At 49.4% G+C, this 27,747-nt stretch overlaps 1 protein-coding gene across 1 annotated transcript in view; it reads right to left on the bottom strand.

Annotated features, from left to right (window-relative positions):
* The window catches only part of LOC306769431 (voltage-gated potassium channel subunit beta-3-like), a gene marked incomplete at both ends in the record, with an annotated part of 45,359 nt that extends 34,231 nt beyond the window's left edge, over positions 1-11,128 (bottom strand). The window contains one exon of the mRNA XM_079258025.1: positions 10,827-11,128. Within this exon, the coding sequence (XP_079114151.1) occupies positions 10,827-11,128 (302 nt within the window). The remainder of the gene's footprint in view (positions 1-10,826) is intronic.
* Between the last annotated feature and the right edge of the window lie 16,619 nt (positions 11,129-27,747).

The raw sequence follows: 27,747 nt of genomic DNA, 5'->3' as shown, positions 1-27,747 counted from the left end.
AAGACCAGGGGGACAGAAGGAGACAAAAGACCTCGCAGCAGGAGGTGAGAAGGGTCCAGACGAGAAAAATGTAAACATCACCAAAAGCAGATGAAAGAAAAGCATAAAAATCAGATGAATCCAAAGGAAGGGCCAAAAAATGAGCCGAAACGACCGAACAAGAAGCGTCAAATGTTGTTTTCCAGAAGAATGATGGAAAAGAAGACAAAAACATAAATATTCATCAAAGCTATGAGCAGTAAACATCTGCACTTCAAACAAACAAACCTTAAAGTTGTAAACAAGCTCAACAAACACAAAACCAGCAGGAAGCAGCAGGAGCGGGCCGGATTAAACATGCACAGGCCCCGGGGCCCAGAGTGTTCCAGGGGCCCCTTCCCCACCGCAACATGGTGAAAACTGTGAATGATTCGCTGTGAAACGACATTTCTAACATCTCAGCCAGCAGCACACTGTGGTGGAACTATCTGGCTTTTATCTACATTTTGTTTCATGTCCACACTGCTGGTGTTGGTCCCAAGTGGGCGTGGCCAATGGGCCAGCGCCATCATGGCCATCGGATAATCCGGCCTGGAGCAGGAGCGACAGAAACAACTCGCTGCCAGATAATCAGACATGAAATGATCAAAGAGAGTAGAAACCGACCTGAACAGACAGAAACCAGTCTGAAACTGGAGTTAATGGTGCCTTGAGAGGCAGCACGTGCAGGAAAACGACGGAACAGCGACCCCTGTGGTCACCGCAGGAACTGCAGCCGATCCAGAGACATGCAACCTCCGAGATGTTCCTGGAAAACCTTCATCTTTTCATGTTTCCATGCCTCCTGCAGCTGACCAAGACCCTCCCCCCTCCTCCTGTCCATCACGGCGAGCGGTGGGGGGGCTGCAGCAGAGCGCCGAGTCGCTGGGACGCCCCGGGCCAACGGTTTGATGTCACTAATGTGGATTAGAAGAGTGGCTGCACACAGAGACGCTGGTCCGCTCTGCTTTCCTCACAAACATGGCTGCTTCCCTTTGCTGCTGCTTTTACACTCAGCTTTGTCCTCCGGTCTGGGACACAGCGTCCCACAGCGTCCCACAGCCGTCCCACAGCGTCCCACAGCGTCCCACAGCCGTCCCACAGCCGTCCCACAGCGTCCCACAGCGTCCCACAGCCGTCCCTCAGCCGTCCCACAGTCGTCCCACAGCGTCCCACAGCCGTCCCACAGCGTCCCACAGCGTCCCACAGTCGTCCCACAGCCGTCCCACAGTCGTCCCACAGCCGTCCCACAGTCGTCCCACAGCCGTCCCACAGCGTCCCACAGCGTCCCACAGCGTCTCACAGCGTCCCACAGCGTCCCACAGCGTCCCACAGTCGTCCCACAGCCGTCCCACAGCGTCCCACAGCGTCCCACAGCGTCCCACAGCGTCCCACAGTCGTCCCACAGCGTCCCACAGCGTCCCACAGTCGTCCCACAGCCGTCCCTCAGCGTCCCACAGCGTCCCACAGCGTCCCACAGCGTTCCACAGTCGTCCCACAGCGTCCCACAGCCGTCCCACAGCGTCCCACAGTCGTCCCACAGCGTCCAACAGCGTCCCACAGCGTCCCACAGTCGTCCCACAGCGTCCCACAGTCGTCCCACAGTCGTCCCACAGCGTCCCTCAGCGTCCCACAGCCGTCCCACAGTCATCCCACAGTCGTCCCACAGCGTCCCACAGCGTCCCACAGCGTCCCACAGCCGTCCCACAGCGTCCCACAGCGTCCCACAGTCGTCCCACAGCGTCCCACAGCCGTCCCACAGCGTCCCACAGCGTCCCACAGTCGTCCCACAGCGTCCCTCAGTCGTCCCACAGTGTCCCACAGTCGTCCCACAGCGTCCCACAGCGTCCCACAGTCGTCCCACAGCGTCCCACAGCGTCCCACAGCGTCCCACAGCCGTCCCACAGCCGTCCCACAGCCGTCCCACAGCGTCCCACAGTCGTCCCACAGCGTCCCACAGTCGTCCCACAGCGTCCCACAGCGTCCCACAGCCGTCCCACAGCCGTCCCACAGCCGTCCCACAGCGTCCCACAGTCGTCCCACAGCGTCCCACAGCGTCCCACAGTCGTCCCACAGCGTCCCACAGCGTCCCACAGCCGTCCCACAGTCGTCCCACAGCGTCCCACAGCGTCCCACAGCGTCCCACAGTCGTCCCACAGCGTCCCACAGCCGTCCCACAGCGTCCCACAGCGTCCCACAGTCGTCCCACAGCGTCCCACAGCCGTCCCACAGCGTCCCACAGCGTCCCACAGTCGTCCCACAGCGTCCCTCAGCGTCCCACAGCCGTCCCACAGCGTCCCACAGTCGTCCCACAGCGTCCCACAGCCGTCCCACAGCGTCCCACAGCGTCCCACAGCCGTCCCACAGCCGTCCCACAGCGTCCCACAGCGTCCCACAGCGTCCCACAGCCGTCCCACAGTCGTCCCAAAGTCGTCCCACAGCATCCCACAGTCGTCCCACAGCGTCCCTCAGCGTCCCACAGCCGTCCCACAGCCGTCCCACAGGGTCCCACAGCCGTCCCACAGCGTCCCACAGTCGTCCCACAGCGTCCAACAGCGTCCCACAGTCGTCCCAAAGTCGTCCCACAGCATCCCACAGTCGTCCCACAGCGTCCCTCAGCGTCCCACAGCCGTCCCACAGCCGTCCCACAGGGTCCCACAGCCGTCCCACAGCGTCCCAAAGTCGTCCCACAGCATCCCACAGTCGTCCCACAGCGTCCCTCAGCGTCCCACAGCCGTCCCACAGCCGTCCCACAGGGTCCCACAGCCGTCCCACAGCGTCCCACAGTCGTCCCACAGCGTCCAACAGCGTCCCACAGTCGTCCCACAGCGTCCCACAGTCGTCCCACAGCGTCCCACAGTCGTCCCACAGTCGTCCCACAGCGTCCCACAGCGTCCCTCAGCGTCCCACAGCCGTCCCACAGCCGTCCCACAGTCGTCCCACAGTCGTCCCACAGCGTCCCACAGTCGTCCCACAGCGTCCCACAGCGTCCCACAGCGTCCCACAGCGTCCCACAGCCGTCCCACAGCGTCCCACAGTCGTCCCAAAGTCGTCCCACAGCGTCCCACAGTCGTCCCACAGCGTCCCACAGCGTCCCACAGCGTCCCACAGCGTCTCACAGTCGTCCCACAGCGTCCCTCAGCGTCCCACAGTCGTCCCAAAGTCGTCCCACAGCGTCCCACAGTCGTCCCACAGCGTCCCACAGCGTCCCACAGCGTCCCACAGCGTCTCACAGTCGTCCCACAGTCGTCCCACAGCGTCTCACAGCCGTCCCACAGCCGTCCATCAGCGTCCCACAGCCGTCCCACAGCGTCTCACAGCGTCCCACAGCGTCCCACAGCGTCCCACAGCGTCCCACAGTCGTCCCACAGCGTCTCACAGCGTCCCACAGCGTCCCACAGCGTCTCACAGCGTCCCACAGCGTCCCACAGCCGTCCATCAGCGTCCCACAGTCGTCCCTCAGCGTCCCTCAGCGTCCCACAGCCGTCCCACAGCGTCCCACAGCCGTCCCACAGCGTCCCTCAGCCGTCCCACAGCGTCCCACAGTCGTCCCACAGCGTCCCACAGTCGTCCCACAGCCGTCCCACAGCGTCCCTCAGCGTCCCACAGTCGTCCCACAGTCGTCCCACAGCGTCCCTCAGCGTCCCTCAGCGTCCCACAGCCGTCCCACAGTCGTCCCACAGCGTCCCTCAGCGTCCCACAGCCGTCCCACAGTCGTCCCACAGCGTCCCTCAGCGTCCCACAGCCGTCCCACAGCGTCCCTCAGTCGTCCCACAGCGTCCCACAGCGTCTCTCAGCGTCCCACAGCGTCCCACAGCCGTCCCTCAGCGTCCCACAGCGTCCCACAGCGTCCCACAGTCGTCCCTCAGCGTCCCACAGCCGTCCCACAGTCGTCCCACAGTCGTCCAACAGTCGTCCCACAGCGTCCCACAGTCGTCCCACAGCGTCCCTCAGCATCCCACAGCGTCCCACAGCGTCCCACAGCCGTCCCACAGCGTCCCACAGCGTCCCACAGCGTCTCACAGCATCCCACAGCGTCCCACAGCGTCCCACAGCGTCCCACAGCCGTCCCACAGCGTCCCACAGTCGTCCCACAGTCGTCCCACAGTCGTCCCACAGCGTCCCACAGCGTCCCACAGCCGTCCCACAGCGTCCCACAGCGTCCCACAGTCGTCCCACAGTCGTCCCACAGTCGTCCCACAGCGTCCCTCAGCGTCCCTCAGCGTCCCACAGCCGTCCCACAACGTCCCACAGCGTCCCACAGCCGTCCATCAGCGTCCCACAGTCGTCCCTCAGCGTCCCTCAGCGTCCCACAGCCGTCCCACAGCGTCCCACAGCCGTCCCACAGCGTCCCTCAGCCGTCCCACAGCGTCCCACAGTCGTCCCACAGCGTCCCACAGTCGTCCCACAGCCGTCCCACAGCGTCCCTCAGCGTCCCACAGTCGTCCCACAGTCGTCCCACAGCGTCCCTCAGCGTCCCTCAGCGTCCCACAGCCGTCCCACAGTCGTCCCACAGCGTCCCTCAGCGTCCCACAGCCGTCCCACAGCGTCCCACAGCGTCCCTCAGCGTCCCACAGCCGTCCCACAGTCGTCCCACAGCGTCCCTCAGCGTCCCACAGCCGTCCCACAGCGTCCCTCAGTCGTCCCACAGCGTCCCACAGCGTCTCTCGGCGTCCCACAGCGTCCCACAGCCGTCCCTCAGCGTCCCACAGCGTCCCACAGCGTCCCACAGTCGTCCCTCAGCGTCCCACAGCCGTCCCACAGTCGTCCCACAGTCGTCCCACAGTCGTCCCACAGCGTCCCACAGTCGTCCCACAGCGTCCCTCAGCATCCCACAGCGTCCCACAGCGTCCCACAGCCGTCCCACAGCGTCCCACAGCGTCCCACAGCGTCTCACAGCATCCCACAGCGTCCCACAGCGTCCCACAGCGTCCCACAGCCGTCCCACAGCGTCCCACAGTCGTCCCACAGCGTCCCACAGTCGTCCCACAGCCGTCCCACAGTCGTCCCACAGCGTCCCACAGCCGTCCCACAGCCGTCCCACAGCGTCCCACAGTCGTCCCACAGCGTCCCACAGCCGTCCCACAGCGTCCCACAGTCGTCCCACAGCGTCCCACAGCGTTAATCCAAGGGACACGCTACTTCTAGGACACGCTGGTCCTGGGACATGCTTGTCCTTCTGAGTCACAGTTTTTCTGTAGCTGCAGTAATTTTCCAGGCTGACACTGCCAGCTGAGCTGTCAATGATGTAACGCCACCATGTCAGGATGGCGAGGACCGAGATATTCCAGGTCAGGTGACAGGTCACTGTTCTTCGCAGATGTCCACCGTTACAGATTTTCCTCAGAGGTCGAGAAATATGAAGTCAGAGGGAACTGAAGGACTGAACAGCCAAAGCGGAGCGCCGTCTCTGTCCTGGTTGTTCTGGTCCAGCATACGATCGTTCCTGGTTTCATTCCTCCACCTCTACGCCACCTACGTCCCCTTAACTGTCCCATCATCCGTCCATTAGCTCTTAGCTGGTCCTAAGAGCTAATCGAAACTGCTCGATGCTAACAGTACGCCTTAGCTTTAGCTTACCCCCCGTTAGCTGATTAGCTTACCTCAGTTAGCTGGTTAGCTTCCATTAGCACCACGTTAGCTCAGTTAGCTCTTAGCAACAAAACCCTTAACTGGTGGACATGAAACTGAACTGGTAAACTGGAAACTGAACTGGTTAACAGGAAACTAAACTGGTTAACAGGAAACTAAACTGGTTAACAGGAAACTGAATTGGTCAACTGGAAACTGAACTGGTAAACATGAAACTGAACTGGTAAACTGGAAACTGAACTGGTTAACAGGAAACTGAACTGGTAAACATGAAACTGAACTGGTCAACTTGAAACTAAACTGGTTAACAGGAAACTAAACTGGTTAACAGGAAACTGAATTGGTCAACTGGAAACTGAACTGGTAAACATGAAACTGAACTGGTAAACTGGAAACTGAACTGGTTAACAGGAAACTGAACTGGTAAACATGAAACTGAACTGGTCAACTGGAAACTAAACTGGTTAACAGGAAACTAAACTGGTTAACAGGAAACTGAATTGGTCAACTGGAAACTGAACTGGTAAACATGAAACTGAACTGGTCAACTGGAAACTGAACTGGTCAACTGGAAACTGAACTGGTAAACATGAAACTAAACTGGTCAACTGGAAACTGAATTGGTAAACATTAAACTGAACTGGTAAAAATGAAACTGAACTGGTCAACTGGAAACTAAACTGGTGAACAGGAAACTGAACTGGTAAACATGAAACTGAACTGGTCAACTGGAAACTGAACTGGTAAACATGAAACTAAACTGGTCAACTGGAAACTGAATTGGTAAACATTAAACTGAACTGGTAAAAATGAAACTGAACTGGTCAACTGGAAACTAAACTGGTGAACAGGAAGCTGAACTGGTCAACTGGAAACTGAACTGGTCAACTGGAAACTAAACTGGTCAACTGGAAACTAAACTGGTTAACAGGAAACTAAACTGGTCAACTGGAAACTGAACTGGTCAACTGGAAACTGAACTGGTGAACAGGAAGCTGAACTGGTCAACTGGAAACTGAACTGGTGAACATGAAACTAAACTGGTCAACAGGAAACTAAACTGGTTAACAGGAAACTGAACTGGTAAACATGAAACTGAACTGGTCAACTGGAAACTGAACTGGTAAACATGAAACTGAACTGGTCAACTGGAAACTGAACTGGTGAACATGAAACTGAACTGGTCAACTGGAAACTGAACTGGTAAACATGAAACTGAACTGGTCAACTGGAAACTGAACTGGTAAACATGAAACTAAACTGGTCAACTGGAAACTGAATTGGTAAACATTAAACTGAACTGGTAAAAATGAAACTGAACTGGTCAACTGGAAACTAAACTGGTGAACAGGAAGCTGAACTGGTCAACTGGAAACTAAACTGGTTAACAGGAAACTAAACTGGTCAACTGGAAACTGAACTGGTCAACTGGAAACTGAACTGGTGAACAGGAAGCTGAACTGGTCAACTGGAAACTGAACTGGTAAACATGAAACTAAACTGGTCAACTGGAAACTAAACTGGTTAACAGGAAACTAAACTGGTCAACTGGAAACTGAACTGGTAAACAGGAAACTGAACTGGTGAACAGGAAACTAAACTCGTCAACTGGAAACTGAACTGGTGAACAGGAAGCTGAACTGGTCAACTGTAAACTGAACTGGTGAACAGGAAACTGAACTGGTCAACTGGAAACTAAACTGGTTAACAGGAAACTAAACTGGTCAACTGGAAACTGAACTGGTAAACAGGAAACTGAACTGGTGAACAGGAAGCTGAACTGGTCAACTGTAAACTGAACTGGTGAACAGGAAGCTGAACTGGTCAACTGGAAACTGAACTGGTGATGAATTGGTGGTGACGATGTTGAACTGATCAGGCGTCAGACGTCCTGAAATGTTAATCAGTCAATAACTGAATGAATTTTACGTGAAGGAACAGATTCATGTCTGCCGTCAGACAGATGATGTGTTCACTGTCTGCAGGATTTTTATCCTTCCACTGTGTGGAAAAACAGCTTCATCGCTGAATTAAAAATAGAGTCAGAGTAGAATCCTGAGAACATGCTGTGCTTCTACTCTGAATGGATGAAAGAAACTGCTTTGTGTTATAATGCAGCATTTTTCCTGAGGGCAGCGCGCTGATGAAGAGCAACTGGCTTATGGAGGACAGGATCAGTACTCACACCAGGTCCAGGTCAGAACCGGTCCCAGTCAGAACTGGTCCCAGTCAGAACCTATGTAAGTCAGAACTTGTCCGAGTCAGAACCGATCTAGGTCAGATCGAGTCTAAGTCAGACCTGGTCCGAGTCAGAACCGTTCTAAGCTGGAACCGGTCTAGGTCGGAACTGGTCCATATAAGAATGTGTCCAAGTCAAAACCAATCCACGTCGGAATGAATCTGGGTCAGAACCGGTCCACTAGACTGTTCTGAAAAAGGACATTTAATTTGCAAGCTGCAGCAGATTGAAGCTGAGTAGCAACCATAATCACCAATCAGCTGATATTTATCTCCATGGAGACGCTGAAATGGCCCAACCAGAAAGCTACTGTCAGACCAGAACCAGAACCGGAACCAGAACTATGGGATTAGAATCCTGCAATAATCTGAAAGTGGAAGACAACATTCTGAAACCTTGAAAATCTGTCTGAAAACTGAGAACATGAAAAATATTTAGAAAATTTAAAAACAAGACTGTCTGCAAACCGAATTATTATTATGAATATTATTATTATTATCGCTGGACCTGCGGCCACATGCCTTGGACACTCGGGTGAAGAGGGGGGCGGAGCTTCAACTGATCACCACCTGGTGGTGAGTTGGCTCAGATGGTGGGGGAGGAAGCCGGTCAGATCTGGCAGGCCCAAACGTGTTGTGAGGGTCTGCTGGGAACGTCTGGCTGAGTCCCCCGTCAGAGCGAGCTTCAACTCCCACCTTCAGCAGAGCTTCAGCCATGTCCCGAGTGAGGCGGGGGACATTGAGTCCGAATGGGCTGTGTTCCGTGCCTCTATTGCTGAGGCGGCCAGCCGGAGCTGTGGCTGTAAGGTCGTTGGTGCCTGTCGTGGCGGTAATCCCAGGACTCGTTGGTGGACACCAGCAGTGAGGGATGCCGTCAAGCTGAAGAAGGAGTCCTGGGCGTGGGAGGAGTTCGGCGAGGCCATGGAGAAAGACTTCCAGATGGCTTTGAGGCGATTCTGGTCTACCATCCGGCAGCTCAGGATTAGGGTTAGGGTTAAGCAGTCTTCCATCAACACTGTGTACAGTGGAGATGGGGAGCTGCTGACCTCAACTCAGGACGTTGTGGGTCGGTGGAGGGAATACTTTGAAGACCTCCTCAATCCTACCAACACGTCTTCCGATGAGGAAGCAGAGCTGGTGGACTCAGGGGTGGACTCTCCTATCTCTGGGGCTGAAGTCACTGAGGTGGTTAAAAAGCTCCTTGGCGGCAAGGCCCCGGGGGTGGATGAGATCCGCCCGGAGTTCCTTAAGGCTCTGGATGCTGTGGGGCTGTCCTGGCTGACACGCCTCTGCAGCATCGCGTGGACATAGGGGGCAGTACCACTGGATTACAGGGGAATCACACTCCTCAGCCTCCCTGGTAAGGTCTATTCAGGGGTCCTGGAGAGGAGGGTCCGCCGGATAGTCGAATCCCGGATTGAGGAGGAGCAGTGTGGTTTTCGTCCTGGTTGCGGAACAGTGGACCAGTTCTATACCCTCTTTGGGGTCCTGGAGGGGGCATGGGAGTTTGCCCAACCAGTCTACATGTGCTTTGTGGACCTGGAGAAGGCATTCGACTGTGTCCCCTGGGGGCTCCTGTGGGGGGTACTCCGGGAGTATGGGGTACCGGACCCCCTTGTACGAGCTGTCCGGTCCCTGTACGACAGGTGTCAGAGCTTGGTCCACATTGCCGGTAGTAAGTCGGATTCGTTTCCGGTGAGGGTTGGACTCCACCAAGGCTGCCCTTTATCACCGATTCTGTTCATAACTTATATGGACAGAATATCTAGGTGCAGCCGAGGTGTTGAGGAGATCCGGCTTGGTGGTCTCAGGTTTGGGTCCCTGCTTTTTGCAGATGACGTGGTCCTGTTGGCTTCATCTGGTCGTGATCTCCAGTGTGAAGCGGCTGGGATGAGAATCAGCGCCTCCAAATCTGAGACCATGGTCCTCAGCCGGAATAGGGTGGATTGCCCTCTCCGGGTCGGGAGTCAGGTCCTGCCTCAAGTGGACGAGTTTAAATATCTCGGGGTCTTGTTCACAAGTGAGGGAAGGATGGAGCGTGAGATCGACAGACGGATCGGTGCGGCGTCTGCAGTAATGCGGACTCTGCGCCGGTCTGTCGTGGTGAAGAAGGAGCTGAGCCAGAAGGCGAAGTCGATCTACGTTCCTACCCTCACCTATGGTCATGAGCTGTGGGTCGTGACCGAAAGAACGAGATCTCGTATACAGGCGGCTGAAATGAGTTTCCTCCGCAGGGTGGCCGGGCTCTCCCTTAGAGATAGGGTGAGGAGCTCGGTCATCCGGGAGGAGATCAGAGTAGAGCCGCTGCTCCTCCGCATGGAGAGGAACCAGTTGAGGTGGCTCGGGCATCTGGTCAGGATGCCTCCTGGACCTCCCTGGTGAGGTGTTCCAGGCACGTCCCTCTGGGAGGAGACCCCGGGGAAGACCCAGGACACGCTGGAGGGATTATATCTCTCGGCTGGCCTGGGAACGCCTCGGGACCCCCCCGCAGAGTTGGCAAATGTGGCTGGGGAGAGGGAAGTCTGGGCTTCCCTGCTTAGGCTGCTGCCCCCGCGACCCGACCCCGGATAAGCGGCATGAAGATGGATGGATGGATGGATGGAACAGGTAAATGTCATGTTCAGTACTCTAACCAGCAGCTCAAGTCTCCATCATGTCCCCAGTAATGTTCTCCATGTTTCCAACCACACTCTTCATCTATAGATATTAACATGTGACAGTAAAGCAGCAGTTTCTCCAGGATCACCAGTATAAATCACACCAGTATCACCAGTGTGCATACTGGCATTAAACCCAGTATGAGCAGCTGTTCCTGCTGGAGTGAAACCAGAATAACCAGTAGTAGTAACCAGTGGTAGTGTGGAGCTCCAGCTCCCTCTGGTGTACATGTGGAGTTACTGCAGCATTCTGATAGCAAACAACCTCACCTGTCTCACTGAAAAGCTGTGCTGTTGGTCTCTATGGCAACAGGCTCTCACCTGTACGGCATGCTGCTCTCCTCCATGGTGACATCACATTCCTTCAGGTAGATCTCCAGCCGCCGTGTTTCCATGAGTCTCCTGGCAGAGTCCAGGATCTGGGAAGCCAGTATGGAGTCCTCTTTCTCCCTCCCGTCTTTCTTACCGTCACTTCTCTCTTGTTTCCCAGAGGTTCCTCTGGACGCCTTCGGCTTCTTGGTGAAGCCGTACAGCTCCTCCACGCTCAGCTTCCCACCTTTCCCTCCGCCCATCCCTGCTGACGGTCCGCATGCTCCTGATGCCGACGCCCGGCCCGCAAACATGGCTGATGCTGAGGCACAGACGCAGAACCATTCAACAGGACCAGTACTCACACCAGGGAGTACTTTACTCTTCCTAGGATTACTTTACTCATCCTAGGATTTCTTTACTCATCCAAGGATTCCTTTACTCATCCTAGGATTTCTTTACTCATCCAAGGATTACTTTACTCATCCTAGGATTTCTTTACTCATCCAAGGATTACTTTACTCATCCTAGGATTTCTTTACTCATCCAAGGATTACTTTACTCATCCTAGGATTTCTTTACTCATCCAAGGATTACTGTACTCGTTCTAGGATTACTTTACTTATCCTAGGATTACTTTACTCATTACGAGGATTACTTTACACGTCCTAGGATTACCTTACTCGTCCTAGGATTACTTTACTCATTACGAGGATTACTTTACACGTCCTAGGATTACTGTACTCATCCTAGGATTACTGTACTCATGACTAGGATTTCTTTTCTCATCCTAGGATTACTTTACTTGTCCTAGGATTACTTTAGTCATCCTAGGATTACTTTACTCATTACTAAGATTACTTTACTAATCCTAGGATTACCTTACTCATTACTAGGATTACTTCACTCATCCTAGGATTACTTTACTCATCCTAGGATTACTGTACTCGTTCTATGATTACTTTACTTATCCTAGGATTACTTTACTCATTACTAGGATTACTTGTCCTAGGATTACCTTACTCATCCTAGGATTACTGTACTCATTACTAGGATTACTTTTCTCATCCTAGGATTACTTTACTTGTCCTAGGATTACTTTACTCATCCTAGGATTACTTTACTTCTTACTAGGATTACTTTACTCGTCCTAGGATTGCTGTACTCATTCTAGGATTACTGTACCCGTCCTAGAATCACTTCACTCATTACTAGGATTACTTTACTGATCCTAGGATTACTTTTCTCATCCTAGGAATATTTTTCTCATCCTAGGATTACTTTACTCGTCCTCGGATTACTGTACTCGTTCTAGGATTACTTTACTTATTTCAGGATTACTCATTACTAAAATTACCTTACTCGTCCTAGAATTACTGTACTCATCCTAGAATTACTATACTCATCCTAGGATTACTTTACTCGTCCTACAATTACCTTACTCATCCTAGGATTACCTTACTCGTCCTAGAATTACTTCACTCATTACTAGGATTACTTCACTAATTACTAGGCTTACCTTTACTGATCCTAGGATTACTTTTCTCATCCTAAGATTATTTTTGTCATCCTAGGAATTTTTTTCTCATCCTAGGATTACTTTACTCGTCCTAGGATTACTTTACTCATTTCAGGATTACTCATTACTAAAATTACTTTACTCGTCCTAGAATTACTTCACTCATTACTAGGATTACTTCACTCATTACTAGGCTTACTTTACTGATCCTAGGATTACCTTTCTCATCCTATGATTATTTTTCTCATCCTAGGATTATTTTTCTCATCCTAGGATTACTTTACTCGTCCTAGGATTACTTTACTCATCCTAGGATTACTGTACTCGTTCTAGGATTACTGTACTCGTCCTAGGATTACTGTACTCATCCTAGAATTACTATACTCATCCTAGGATTACTTTACTCGTCCTAGGATTACCTTACTCGTCCTAGGGTTACCTTACTCGTCCTAGGATTACCTTACTCGTCCTAGGATTGCTGTACTCATCCTAGGATTAGTGTACTCAATACTAGGATTACTTTACTCGTCCTAGGATTACTTCACTCATTACTAGAATTACTTTACTCATCCTAGGATTACGTTACCCATCCTAGGATTACGTTACTCATCCTAGGATTACTTAACTCATCCTAGGATTATGTTACTCATCCTAGGATTACTTTACTCATTACTAGGATTACTTCACTCATCCTAGGATTACTTTACTTATCCTAGAATTACTTTACTCATTACTAGGATTACTTTACTCGTCCTAGGATTACTTTACTCATCCTAGGATTACTTTACTCATTACTAGGATTACTTTACTTATCCTAGGATTACTTTACTCATTACTAGGATTACTTTACTCGTCCTAGGATTACCTTACTCATTCTAGGATTACTGTACTCGTCCTAGAATCACTTCACTCATTACTAGGATTACTTTACTGATCCTAGGATTACATTTCTCATGCTAGGATTATTTTTCTAATCCTAGGATTACTTTACTCGTCCTCGGATTACTTTACTCGTTCTAGGATTACTTTATTCATCCTAGGATTACTGTACTCGTTCTAGGATTACTGTACTCGTCCTAGGATTACTGTACTCATCCTAGAATTACTATACTCATCCTAGAATTACTATACTCATCCTAGGATTACTTTACTCATCCTAGAATTACCTTACTCATCCTAGGATTACCTTACTCGTCCTAGGATTACCTTACTCGTCCTAAGATTACCTTACTCGTCTTAGGATTGCTGTACTCATCCTAGGATTACTGTACTCAATACTAGGATTACTTTACTCGTCCTAGGATTACTTTACACGTCCTAGGATTACGTTACTCATCCTAGGATTACGTTACTCATCCTAGGATTACTTAACTCGTCCTAGGATTACGTTACTCGTCCTAGGATTACTTTACTTATCCTAGGATTACTTTACTCATTACTAGGATTACTTTACTCGTCCTAGGATTACCTTACTCATTCTAGGATTACTGTACTCGTCCTAGAATCACTTCACTCATTACTAGGATTACTTTACTGATCCTATGATTACTGTTCTCATCCTAGGAATATTTTTCTCATCCTAGGATTACTTTACTCGTCCTCGGATTACTGTACCTGTTCTAGGATTACTTTACTCATTTCAGGATTACTCATTACTGAAATTACTTTACTCGTCCTAGAATCACTTAACTCATTACTAGGATTACTTCACTCATTACTAGGATTACTTCACTCATTACTAGGATTAACTTTACTCATCCAAGGATTACTTTACTCATCCTAGGATTTCTTTACTCATCCAAAGATTACTTTACTCGTCCTAGGATTACTGTACTCGTTCTAGGATTACTTTACTTATCCTAGGATTACTTTACTCATTACGAGGATTACTTTACTCATCCTAGGATTACTTTACTCATCCTAGGATTACTTTACTCATCCTAGGATTACTGTACTCATGACTAGGATTACTTTTCTCATCCTAGGATTACTTTACTTTTCCTAGGATTACTTTAGTCGTCCTAGGATTACTTTACTCATTACTAGGATTACCTTACTCATTACTAGGATTACTTTACTCATCCTAGGATTACTTTACTCATCCTAGGATTATTGTACTCGTTCTAGGATTACTTTACTCATCCTAGGATTACTTTACTCATTACTAGGATTACTTGTCGTAGGATTACCTTACTCATCCTAGGATTACTGTACTCATTACTAGGATTACTTTTCTCATCCTAGGATTACTTTACTTGTCCTAGGATTACTTTAGTCGTCCTAGGATTACTTTACTCATTTCAGGATTACTCATTACAAAAATTACTTTACTCGTCCTAGAATTACTTCACTCATTATCAGGATTACTTCACTCATTACTAGGCTTACTTTACTGATCCTAGGATTACTTTTCTCATCCTATGATTATTTTTCTCATCCTAGGATTATTTTTCTCATCCTAGGATTACTTTACTCGTCCTAGGATTACTTTACTCATACTAGGATTACTGTACTCGTTCTAGGATTACTGTACTCGTCCTAGGATTACTGTACTCATCCTAGAATTACTATACTCATCCTAGGATTACTTTACTCGTCCTAGAATTACCTTACTCGTCCTAGGATTACCTTACTCGTCCTACGATTGCTGTACTCATCCTAGGATTAGTGTACTCGTCCTAGGATTACTTCACGCATTACTAGGATTACTTTACTCATCCTAGGATTACGTTACTCGTCCTAGGATTACGTTACTCATCCTAGGATTACTTTACTCATTACTAGGATTACTTCACTCATCCTAGGATTACTTTACTTATCCTAGAATTACTTTACTCATTACTAAGATTACTTTACTCGTCCTAGGATTACTATAAATATCCTAGGATTACTTTACTCACTACTAGGATTACTTTACTCGTCCTAGGATTACCTTACTCATTCTAGGATTACTTTACTCGTCCTAGAATCACTTCACTCATTACTAGGATTACTTCACTCATTACTAGGCTTACTTTACTGATCCTAGGATTACTTTTCTCATCCTAGGATTATTTTTCTAATCCTAGGATTATTTTTCTCATCCTAGGATTACTTTACTCGTCCTAGGATTACTTTATTCATCCTAGGATTACTGTACTCGTTCTAGGATTACTGTACTCGTCCTAGGATTACTGTACTCATCCTAGAATTACTATACTCATCCTAGGATTACTTTACTCATCCTAGAATTACCTTACTCGTCCTAGGATTACCTTACTCGTCCTAGGATTACCTTACTCGTCCTAGGATGACCTTACTCGTCCTAAGATTGCTGTACTCATACTAGGATTACTGTACTCAATACTAGGATTACTTCACTCATTACTAGGATTACTTTACTCATCCAAGGATTACTTTACGCATCCTAGGATTTCTTTACTCATCCAAGGATTACTTTACTCGTCCTAGGATTACTGTACTCGTTCTAGGATTACGTTACTCATCCTAGGATTACTTAACTCGTCCTAGGATTACGTTACTCGTCCTAGGATTACTTCACTTATCCTAGGATTACTTTACTCATCCTAGGATTACTGTACTCATCCTAGGATTACTGTACTCATGACTAGGATTACTTTTCTCATCCTAGGATTACTTTACTTGTCCTAGGATTACTTTAGTCGTCCTAGGATTACTTTACTCATTACTAGGATTACCTTACTCATTATTAGGATTACTTTACTCATCCTAGGATTACTTTACTCATCCTAGGATTACTGTACTTGTTCTAGGATTACTTTACTTATCCTAGGATTACTTTACTCATTACTAGGATTACTTGTCCTAGGATTACCTTACTCATCCTAGGATGACTGTACTCATTACTAGGATTACTTTTCTCATCCTAGGATTACTTTACTTGTCCTAGGATTACTTTACTCATCCTAGGATTACTTTACTTCTTACTAGGATTACTTTACTCGTCCTAGGATTGCTGTACTCATTCTAGGATTACTCTACCCGTCCTAGAATCACTTCACACATTACTAGGATTACTTTACTGATCCTAGGATTACTTTTCTCATCCTAGGAATATTTTTCTCATCCTAGGATTACTTTACTCGTCCTCGGATTACTGTACTCGTTCTAGGATTACTTTACTCATTTCAGGATTACTCATTACTAAAATTACCTTACTCGTCCTAGAATTACTGTACTCATCCTAGAATTACTATACTCATCCTAGGATTACTTTACTCGTCCTAGAATTACCTTACTCGTCCTAGGATTACCTTACTCATCCTAGGATTGCTGTACTCATCCTAGGATTAGTGTACTCAATACTAGGATTACTTTACTCGTCCTAGGATTACTTCACTCATTACTAGGATTACTTTACTCATCCTAGGATTACTTTACTCGTCCTAGAATCACTTAACTCATTACTAGGATTACTTCACTCATTACTAGGATTACTTTACTGATCCTATGATTACTTTTCTCATCCTAGGATTATTTTTTCTCATCCTAGGATTATTTTTCTCATCCTAGGATTACTTTACTCATCCTAGGATTACTGTACTTATTCTAGGATTACTGTAATCATCCTAGAATTACTATACTCATCCTAGGATTACTTTACTCGTCCTAGAATTACATTACTCATCCTAGGATTACTTTACTCATTACTAGGATTACTTCACTCATCCTAGGATTACTTTACTTATCCTAGAATTACTTTACTCATTACTAAGATTACTTTACTCGTCCTAGGATTACTTTACTCATCCTAGGATTACTGTACTCGTTCTAGGATTACTTTACTCATTTCAGGATTACTCATTACTGAAATTACTTTACTCGTCCTAGAATCACTTAACTCATTACTAGGATTACTTCACTCATTACTAGGATTACTTCACTCATTACTAGGATTACTTTACTCATCCTAGGATTACGTTACTCGTCCTAGGATTACGTTACTCATCCTAGTATTACTTAACTCGTCCTAGGATTACGTTACCCGTCCTAGGATTACGTTACCCGTCCTAGGATTACTTTACCCGTCCCAGGATTACGTGACTCATCATAGGATTACGTTACTCATCCTTCGATTACTGTACTCGTCCTAGGATTATGTTACTCTTCCAAGGATTACTTTACTCATCCCAGGATTTTGATACTCGTCTGAGGATTACTTTACTCGTCCTAGGATTACTTTACTCGTTCTCGGATTACTTGACTCATCCTAGGATTACTTTACTCATTACTAGGATGAGGATTTCCCCATCAGACCCGATGAGGTCCTGGTGAGAATCAGACCCTATGAGGTCCGGGTCCAGTCCCTGGTACTGGTGGTGATACTGGTGTCCAGGTTTCCAGCTCGTTAGCAGGAGACATGACAACAGCAGCAGGATAAAGACAACAGCTCCTCTACCTCACATCAGGACCTCAGAGACCTCCACACAGGTCCAGGATCCAGGATCCTGGATCCTCTCCCAGTCCTGAAGACGTTCAGTCCTACCTGTTTGTTCGATTCCTGCCGTCCACCTCCGTCCACGTCCGTCTGGCCGTCTGCGTCTCTGCTGCAGCTCATATTAATCCTGTTGGTCTAATCCCACCAATCACAGCGCAGGAGACCTGGATTTAAACCCAAACTACAGATGTTGAACATGGCCTCCTGCCCACAAAACACCATAACACCGACCGGCCCTGAACGCAGCACGGCAGCCTCTCTGCCTTTTGATTCACCGTCAAACTTCATTTCTGCTTCAGGATCAGTGATCAATCACCTCCTCGTCTCCATGTCACGCTGGTCTGTGTGTCACCATGGCGATAAGGTGAGTTTCATCTCTGTGATGTAATGAGGCTCTCCAGTTTGTCTTTCACCTGCACCAGTTACAGTGATCAGTCACGATAATCAATAAACCTGATCCCATATGGATCAGCTGTGGACTTCCACCAGCACTACACGGCAACACCTGCGTCCAACTGGAGCTCCACCAGTCTGACCAGTACTGCATCATCACTGGTTTCCTGCTTGTGTTGTCCTCTCACATGTACGTCGCTTTGGATCAAACGTCTGTTAATGACGGTAGAATGGAATAGAATAGAATAGAGTAGAATAGAATAGAAGAGTGATTAGATTTGCTGCAGTCTGCAGCTACCTAGGAGGATGCTACAATCACCCTGCTGCTGTACTTGCTGTGTAACACACTCACACTGTTCTTCATGCAGACTTCATGCTGTGGGGGTACAACGTGGCCTCGAGGTGTGCAGAGTCGAGTAAGTACCTGGGGACGATACCTGACTGTGTGTTGGAGGGTGCAATGTGGCCTCCAGGCGTGCAGAGTCGAGTAAGTACCTGGGGACGATACCTGACTGTGTGTTGGAGGGTGCAATGTGGCCTCCAGGTGTGCAGAGTCGAGTAAGTACCTGGGGACGATACCTGACTGTGTGTTGGAGGGTGCAATGTCGCCTCCAGGCGTGCAGAGTCGAGTAAGTACCTGGGAACGATACCTGACTGTGTGTTGGAGGGTGCAATGTGGCCTCCAGGCGTGCAGAGTCGAGTAAGTACCTGGGGACGATACCTGACTGTGTGTTGGAGGGTGCAATGTGGCCTCCAGGTGTGCAGAGTCGAGTAAGTACCTGGGGACGATACCTGACTGTGTGTTGGAGGGTGCAATGTGGCCTCCAGGTGTGCAGAGTCGAGTAAGTACCTGGGAACGATACCTGACTGTGTGTTGGAGGGTGCAATGTGGCCTCCAGGTGTGCAGAGTCGAGTAAGTACCTGGGAACGATACCTGACTGTGTGTTGGAGGGTGCAATGTCGCCTCCAGGCGTGCAGAGTCGAGTAAGTACCTGGGAACGATACCTGACTGTGTGTTGGAGGGTACAACGTGACCTCCAGGTGTGTAGAGATGAGTAAGTACCTGGGGACGATACCTGACTGTGTGTTGGAGGGTACAACGTGGCCTCCAGGTGTGTCGAGTCGAGTAAGTACCTGGGAACGATACCTGACTGTCAGGAGACGAGTCGGACCGTCTGAACAGTTCTAGCTTCTTCCATCTGGACGAAGGTTTCTGGTCCCTCTTTGCGTTTATAAACAGCCTTATTCCACGTGTTTCTAATACTGAATACGATGTAATCGTGTTTTCTTTGCCAACCATCTTTTCTGATCAGAAGGGACGCTCAAGCGATGATGATGATGAAGGATTATGTTTGATGTGTCAGCAATGTTTTCATGTGACTGTATGTTAACTGTATTTTGTTTTTTTGTTTTTTTATTTAACCTTTATTTCAGCAGGAAAATCCCGTTGAGGTTAAGAACCTCTTTCTCAAGAGAGTCCTGGCTAAGAGGCAGCCAGAGTTACAGACCATTTACATGTTACATGTTTGCATATTATAATTTACATGTTACCACTTAAACAGAACAAATAATTAAAAGCAATTACAACTTAAGGAGGACATCTCAAAACCTCTCACTCTGGACGTAAAACCGTTCAAAGTTGGGACAATTTCCAGTCTCTCTGCAAAGAGTTCCACGCAGATGGAGCGGAGTAGACAAAGGCCCTTTTTCCCAGTTCTGTGTGGGCAACTAGCTGTTTTTTTTAGCTTTAAAAGAAAAACAATATTTGTTTTGAAAAAAAAAAAGACAATCTGAGTTTTAGTTTCTTAGTTTCTTAGTTCTGTAGTTTAGTTTCTTTTAGTTTCAAGATTTTCTCTGTTGGGCTTAAAAGTAAAAGCATCATTAAGCCAGATCCCAAGGTATTTATCTGAATGAACCATCTCTGTGACACTGCCTATGAGAGTGAGCAGTGTTCTTGGAACTAGTTAACAACATCAGTTTGGTCTTGTCAGCATTTAGAACCAGTTTAAGCTGCAGAAGAATTGAAGAACATCAAAAGCTCTCTGCAAAGACTCAACGGTTTTAGCCGGAGATGATCCAAAACAATAAACGATTGTGTCATCAGCATAAAAATGCATGTTAGCATCGGACACCTTTTTCCCACTTCGTTTATTTACATAATAAACAAGAGGGGACCTAATATAGAGCCCTGTGGGACCCCCTTGTGGACCTTTACAAAAGCAGAACATAGACCATGTCCTGTCGTTCAGATAATTGATGAACCAAGAAACTACGCAGTCAGATATTCCCAGACAAAGAAGCCGATGCTTTAGAACCACATGGTCCACAGCAGCAAAAGCTTTTAACAAATCTAGACAAAGTGAAGCACAGCATTGCTTACTGTCGAGAGCAACAAGTATATCGTTAATTACTTTTGCAGCAGCAGTAGTGGTACTGTGCTTTTTTTCTGAAGCCTGATTGCAGTTTAGAAAGGAGTTCATTAGAATATAAAAACTCTTTTACTTGGTCAGAAACAAGGGATTCAAGGATTTTTACCAAAACACACAAATTTGATAAAAGCTGGTAGTTGGTTAAAACTGCTGGATCACCTCCTTTAAACAAAGGGGCGACGAAAGCAGACTTCCAAACTGATGGAACTTCTTTGTTTTGAACTGACAGGTAAAACAGAATTGTAAGGGGCTCTGCAATAAAATCAGCCGCCTTTTTCACAAAATAAGGCTCAATTAAATCTGGCCCAGGAGGTTTTCTGGGATCTAACCCTTTCAGGGCTTCACGCACCTGCGACACATTAAACACTGGAGAGTTGGTGCATGGAGTCATAGCAGCTACTCCTGTAGACTCCAACAGAGAACCAGCTGAGACAAAATGCTCATTAAAACAGTTTACCGGCTCTGTCACAGACAGGTAGTGAGTCTTTAAGAATACATTTTGGGAACGTTTCGTCCCTTTTATTCACAGAGGGAGATTTAACGACTTTCCAAACCTTCTGTGGTTTATTGAGGTTCTCAGTTGTGACTGATAAATAGTATTTGGATTTGGCCTTTTTTAAGAGTGAAGTACATTTATTTCTTAGCTTTCTAAAAACGGCCCAGTCCTCGGTAGAATCACCATTTCTAACTTTGGCCCATATCACGTTGCGCTGATGTATAATGTCTGACAGCTCAGGAGAAAACCAAGGTTTTCCCGACCTTTTACTCTGAGCTTCCTAAAGGGAGCATGTTTGTTTACAATTTTCTCAAAATTTTCCTTAAAAAATGAGCAAGCAAGCTGAACATCGGGTACCAGACTCAACTGACCCCTGTTTATCAGTGATAGGTCATGATGATGGGCTTGCTCATTAAAATTTTTCAAATTTCTCTCTAATAATTTGTGGTTTACATTTGGGTATTTTCCCACCTATGGAAGTAGCAATAACACAATAATCACTCAGGTCACCACAGAAAACTCCCACAGATGAAAACTTATGAGGGCATTTGTCAGGATTAAATCGATCAAAGTAGATTTATTTTTAGTTTTTGAGATTAGGTCTTGTAGGTAGATTTACCAACTGGCTGAGGTTAATGGGATCAAAGAAAGATTTATATTCATCAGAACCCACATTTACCCAGTCCCAGTTCAAGTCCCCAGCCAGTAAAAGTTCCTTATCATTTAATTTGGACAAAGGAAGTTCTGAAGATGGTAAGCCCTCCTTGGAGGCAGATGGGGGTCTATAACAGCCCACCAGTTATTGAAAGGGATTTAAATATTTCAACATTCAAGGCCAAAAACTCCATTTGCTTACAGAGACTCAGAAAGAACTGCTGATGCACCAAGTCTTGCTTTAACATAAATGGCTACGCCACCAGCTTCCTTCGGCCTGTCACTGTGAAATACCTTATACCCATGCACCTTTATATCATCATTTGTCGTTGATTTTGTCAACCATGTTTCGGAAATTATTGCTATGTCCGCACCTGTAGATTCAATCCAAATTCTAACCATGTCTATTTTGGGCAGTAAACTGTGTACACTAAGATAAACAAATTTAAGTCCAGACATTGACTTAAATTCAGCAGGAGTCTGGACACATTTAAAACTGGAGCCAGGGTTGGGCGGTACATTTCCAGATAGAAGAGTAGAGTAATAATCATTCTGCATTTTACATTGCATTTTAAACCCACCTATCATATGCTAAAACCAGGCAATGCCTGTCATTAAATGAGGATAACAATTTATACAAAGTGGTAAAATTCTGCAGTTTAGGCAAATTTTGAGGCGGATCCATCCAGAGGTCGAGACCCCAAAAGGAATATAAACTCAAGGTGCTTGTCAATATTGGTTTTAGTGCCACAATAATAACTTTTCTGTATGTTCAACATAACAAAAAAACTCCTGTATCAATAGCTGGACTGAGGTTCCAAATGACCAACGAGCAGAACAGAATCTGGAAAGGTACCAGGTGATGTAGCAGGTCCAGGTTAGTCAGCCCAGGTACCAGGTGATGTAGCAGGTCCAGGTTGGGCAGCCCAGGTACCAGGTGATGTAGCAGGTCCAGGTTAGTCAGCCCAGGTACCAGGTGATGTAGCAGGTCCAGGTTAGTCAGCCCAGGTACCAGGTGATGTAGCAGGTCCAGGTTAGTCAGCCCAGGTACCAGGTGATGTAGCAGGTCCAGGTTGGTCAGCCCAGGTACCAGGTGACGTAGCAGGTCCAGGTTGGTCAGCCCAGGTACCAGGTGATGTAGCAGGTCCAGGTTGGTCAGCCCAGGTACCAGGTGATGTAGCAGGTCCAGGTTAGTCAGCCCAGGTACCAGGTGATGTAGCAGGTCCAGGTTAGTCAGCCCAGGTACCAGGTGATGTAGCAGGTCCAGGTTGGTCAGCCCAGGTACCAGGTGACGTAGCAGGTCCAGGTTGGTCAGCCCAGGTACCAGGTGATGTAGCAGGTCCAGGTTGGTCAGCCCAGGTATCAGGTGATGTAGCAGGTCCAGGTTAGTCAGCCCAGGTACCAGGTGATGTAGCAGGTCCAGGTTAGTCAGCCCAGGTACCAGGTGATGTAGCAGGTCCAGGTTGGTCAGCCCAGGTACCAGGTGATGTAGCAGGTCCAGGTTGGTCAGCCCAGGTACCAGGTGACGTAGCAGGTCCAGGTTGGTCAGCCCAGGTACCAGGTGACGTAGCAGGTCCAGGTTGGTCAGCCCAGGTACCAGGTGATGTAGCAGGTCCAGGTTGGTCAGCCCAGGTACCAGGTGACGTAGCAGGTCCAGGTTGGTCAGCCCAGGTACCAGGTGATGGAGCAGGTCCAGGTTGGTCAGCCCAGGTACCAGGTGACGTAGCAGGTCCAGGTTAGTCAGCCCAGATATCAGGTGACGTAGCAGGTCCAGGTTGGTCAGCCCAGGTACCAGGTGACGTAGCAGGTCCAGGTTAGTCAGCCCAGGTATCAGGTGACGTAGCAGGTCCAGGTTGGTCAGCCCAGGTACCAGGTGATGTAGCAGGTCCAGGTTGGTCAGCCCAGGTACCAGGTGATGTAGCAGGTCCAGGTTGGTCAGCCCAGGTATCAGGTGACGTAGCAGGTCCAGGTTGGTCAGCCCAGGTACCAGGTGATGTAGCAGGTCCAGGTTAGTCAGCCCAGGTACCAGGTGATGGAGCAGGTCCAGGTTAGTCAGCCCAGGTACCAGGTGACGTAGCAGGTCCAGGTTGGTCAGCCCAGGTACCAGGTGATGTAGCAGGTCCAGGTTAGTCAGCCCAGGTATAAGGTGATGTAGCAGGTCCAGGTTGGTCAGCCCAGGTACCAGGTGATGTAGCAGGTCCAGGTTAGTCAGCCCAGGTATCAGGTGATGTAGCAGGTCCAGGTTGGTCAGCCCAGGTATCAGGTGATGTAGCAGGTCCAGGTTGGTCAGCCCAGGTACCCAATGATATAGCAGGTCCAGGTTGGTCAGCCCAGGTACCAGGTGATGTAGCAGGTCCAGGTTGGTCAGCCCAGGTACCCAATGATATAGCAGGTCCAGGTTGGTCAGCCCAGGTATCAGGTGATGTAGCAGGTCCAGGTTGGTCAGCCCAGGTACCCAATGATATAGCAGGTCCAGGTTGGTCAGCCCAGGTACCCAATGATATAGCAGGTCCAGGTTGGTCAGCCCAGGTACCAGGTGATGTAGCAGGTCCAGGTTAGTCAGCCCAGGTATCAGGTGATGTAGCAGGTCCAGGTTAGTCAGCCCAGGTACCAGGTGATGTAGCAGGTCCAGGTTGGTCAGCCCAGGTACCAGGTGATGGAGCAGGTCCAGGTTGGTCAGCCCAGGTACCAGGTGATGTAGCAGGTCCAGGTTGGTCAGCCCAGGTATCAGGTGATGTAGCAGGTCCAGGTTAGTCAGCCCAGGTACCAGGTGATGTAGCAGGTCCAGGTTGGTCAGCCCAGGTACCAGGTGATGTAGCAGGTCCAGGTTGGTCAGCCCAGGTATCAGGTGACGTAGCAGGTCCAGGTTGGTCAGCCCAGGTACCAGGTGACGTAGCAGGTCCAGGTTGGTCAGCCCAGGTATCAGGTGATGTAGCAGGTCCAGGTTGGTCAGCCCAGGTATCAGGTGACGTAGCAGGTCCAGGTTGGTCAGCCCAGGTACCAGGTGATGTAGCAGGTCCAGGTTGGTCAGCCCAGGTACCAGGTGATGTAGCAGGTCCAGGTTGGTCAGCCCAGGTATCAGGTGACGTAGCAGGTCCAGGTTGGTCAGCCCAGGTACCAGGTGATGTAGCAGGTCCAGGTTGGTCAGCCCAGGTACCAGGTGACGTAGCAGGTCCATGTTGGTCAGCCCAGGTACCAGGTGACGTAGCAGGTCCAGGTTGGTCAGCCCAGGTACCAGGTGACGTAGCAGGTCCAGGTTGGTCAGCCCAGGTACCAGGTGACGTAGCAGGTCCAGGTTAGTCAGCCCAGGTACCAGGTGACGTAGCAGGTCCAGGTTGGTCAGCCCAGGTACCAGGTGACGTAGCAGGTCCAGGTTGGTCAGCCCAGGTACCAGGTGACGTAGCAGGTCCAGGTTGGTCAGCCCAGGTACCAGGTGACGTAGCAGGTCCAGGTTGGTCAGCCCAGGTACCAGGTGACGTAGCAGGTCCAGGTTGGTCAGCCCAGGTACCAGGTGATGTAGCAGGTCCAGGTTGGTCAGCCCAGGTACCAGGTGATGTAGCATGTCCAGGTTAGTCAGCCCAGGTACCAGGTGATGTAGCAGGTCCAGGTTAGTCAGCCCAGGTATCAGGTGATGTAGCAGGTCCAGGTTGGTCAGCCCAGGTATCAGGTGATGTAGCAGGTCCAGGTTAGTCAGCCCAGATACCAGGTGATGTAGCAGGTCCAGGTTAGTCAGCCCAGGTACCAGGTGATGGAGCAGGTCCAGGTTGGTCAGCCCAGGTATCAGGTGATGGAGCAGGTCCAGGTTGGTCAGCCCAGGTACCAGGTGATGTAGCAGGTCCAGGTTGGTCAGCCCAGGTACCAGGTGATGGAGCAGGTCCAGGTTGGTCAGCCCAGGTATCAGGTGATGGAGCAGGTCCAGGTTGGTCAGCCCAGGTACCAGGTGATGGAGCAGGTCCAGGTTAGTCAGCCCAGGTATCAGGTGATGTAGCAGGTCCAGGTTAGTCAGCCCAGGTACCAGGTGATGTAGCAGGTCCAGGTTGGTCAGCCCAGGTACCAGGTGACGTAGCAGGTCCAGGTTGGTCAGCCCAGGTACCAGGTGACGTAGCAGGTCCAGGTTGGTCAGCCCAGGTACCAGGTGACGTAGCAGGTCCAGGTTGGTCAGCCCAGGTACCAGGTGACGTAGCAGGTCCAGGTTGGTCAGCCCAGGTACCAGGTGACGTAGCAGGTCCAGGTTGGTCAGCCAAGGTACCAGGTGACGTAGCAGGTCCAGGTTAGTCAGCCCAGGTACCAGGTGATGTAGCAGGTCCAGGTTAGTCAGCCCAGGTACCAGGTGACGTAGCAGGTCCAGGTTGGTCAGCCCAGGTACCAGGTGACGTAGCAGGTCCAGGTTGGTCAGCCCAGGTACCAGGTGACGTAGCAGGTCCAGGTTGGTCAGCCCAGGTACCAGGTGACGTAGCAGGTCCAGGTTGGTCAGCCCAGGTACCAGGTGATGTAGCAGGTCCAGGTTGGTCAGCCCAGGTACCAGGTGATGTAGCAGGTCCAGGTTAGTCAGCCCAGGTACCAGGTGATGTAGCAGGTCCAGGTTAGTCAGCCCAGGTATCAGGTGATGTAGCAGGTCCAGGTTAGTCAGCCCAGGTACCAGGTGATGGAGCAGGTCCAGGTTGGTCAGCCCAGGTATCAGGTGATGGAGCAGGTCCAGGTTGGTCAGCCCAGGTATCAGGTGATGGAGCAGGTCCAGGTTGGTCAGCCCAGGTACCAGGTGATGGAGCAGGTCCAGGTTAGTCAGCCCAGGTACCAGGTGATGTAGCAGACCAGTTCTACACAAAGGTACTGGTACGCTGCAGACCAGTTCTACATACAGGTACTGATACGCCGAAGACCAGTTCTACACACAGGTACTGGTACGCCGAAGACCAGTTCTACACACAGGTACTGGTACGCCGCAGACCAGTTCTACACACAGGTACTGGTACGACGCAGACCAGTTCTACACACAGGTACTGGTACGACGCAGACCAGTTCTACACACAGGTACTGGTACGCCGCAGACCAGTTCTACACACAGGTATTGGTACGACGCAGACCAGTTCTACACACAGGTACTGGTACGCCGCAGACCAGTTCTACACACAGGTACTGGTACGCCGCATCCAGTTCTACACACAGGTACTGGTACGCTGTAGACCAGTTCTACACACAGGTACTGGTACGCCGCAGACCAGTTCTACACACAGGTACTGATATGACGCAGACCAGTTCTACACACAGATACTGATATGCTGCATCCAGTTCTACACACAGGTACTGATATGCTGCATCCAGTTCTACACACAGGTACTGGTACGCCGCAGACCAGTTCTACACACAGGTACTGGTACGCCGAAGACCAGTTGTACACACAGGTACTGGTACGCCGCAGACCAGTTCTACACACAGGTACTGGTACGCCGCAGACCAGTTGTACACACAGGTACTGATATGCTGCATCCAGTTCTACACACAGGTACTGATATGCTGCATCCAGTTCTACACACAGGTACTGATATGCCGCAGACCAGTTGTACACACAGGTACTGGTACGCCGCAGACCAGTTGTACACACAGGTACTGGTACGCCGCAGACCAGTTCTACACACAGGTACTGGTACGCCGCAGACCAGTTCTACACACAGGTACTGGTACGCCGCAGACCAGTTCTACACACAGGTACTGATACGCCGCAGACCAGTTCTACACACAGGTACTGATACGCCGCAGACCAGTTCTACAAACAGGTACTGATCACATTACCTAACCTGAGAATAGAATAGAATAGAATAGAATAGAATAGAATAGAATAGAATAAAGGAACTCAGTGACAGAATTCGAGCCGGGTCCTAGCAGAACTTCTGGCAGAATTCCGGCCAGGTCCTGGCAGAACTCGGGCCGGGTCTTTGCAGAACTTGGGCCGGGTCCAAGCAGAACTTCTGGCAGAACTCGGGCTG

Source organism: Telmatherina bonti (genome assembly GCF_933228915.1).
Source record: "Telmatherina bonti genome assembly, chromosome: 18".
In the NCBI taxonomy this organism is placed as follows: Eukaryota; Metazoa; Chordata; class Actinopteri; order Atheriniformes; family Telmatherinidae; genus Telmatherina; species Telmatherina bonti.
This window is presented reverse-complemented; position numbering and strand designations above follow the sequence as displayed.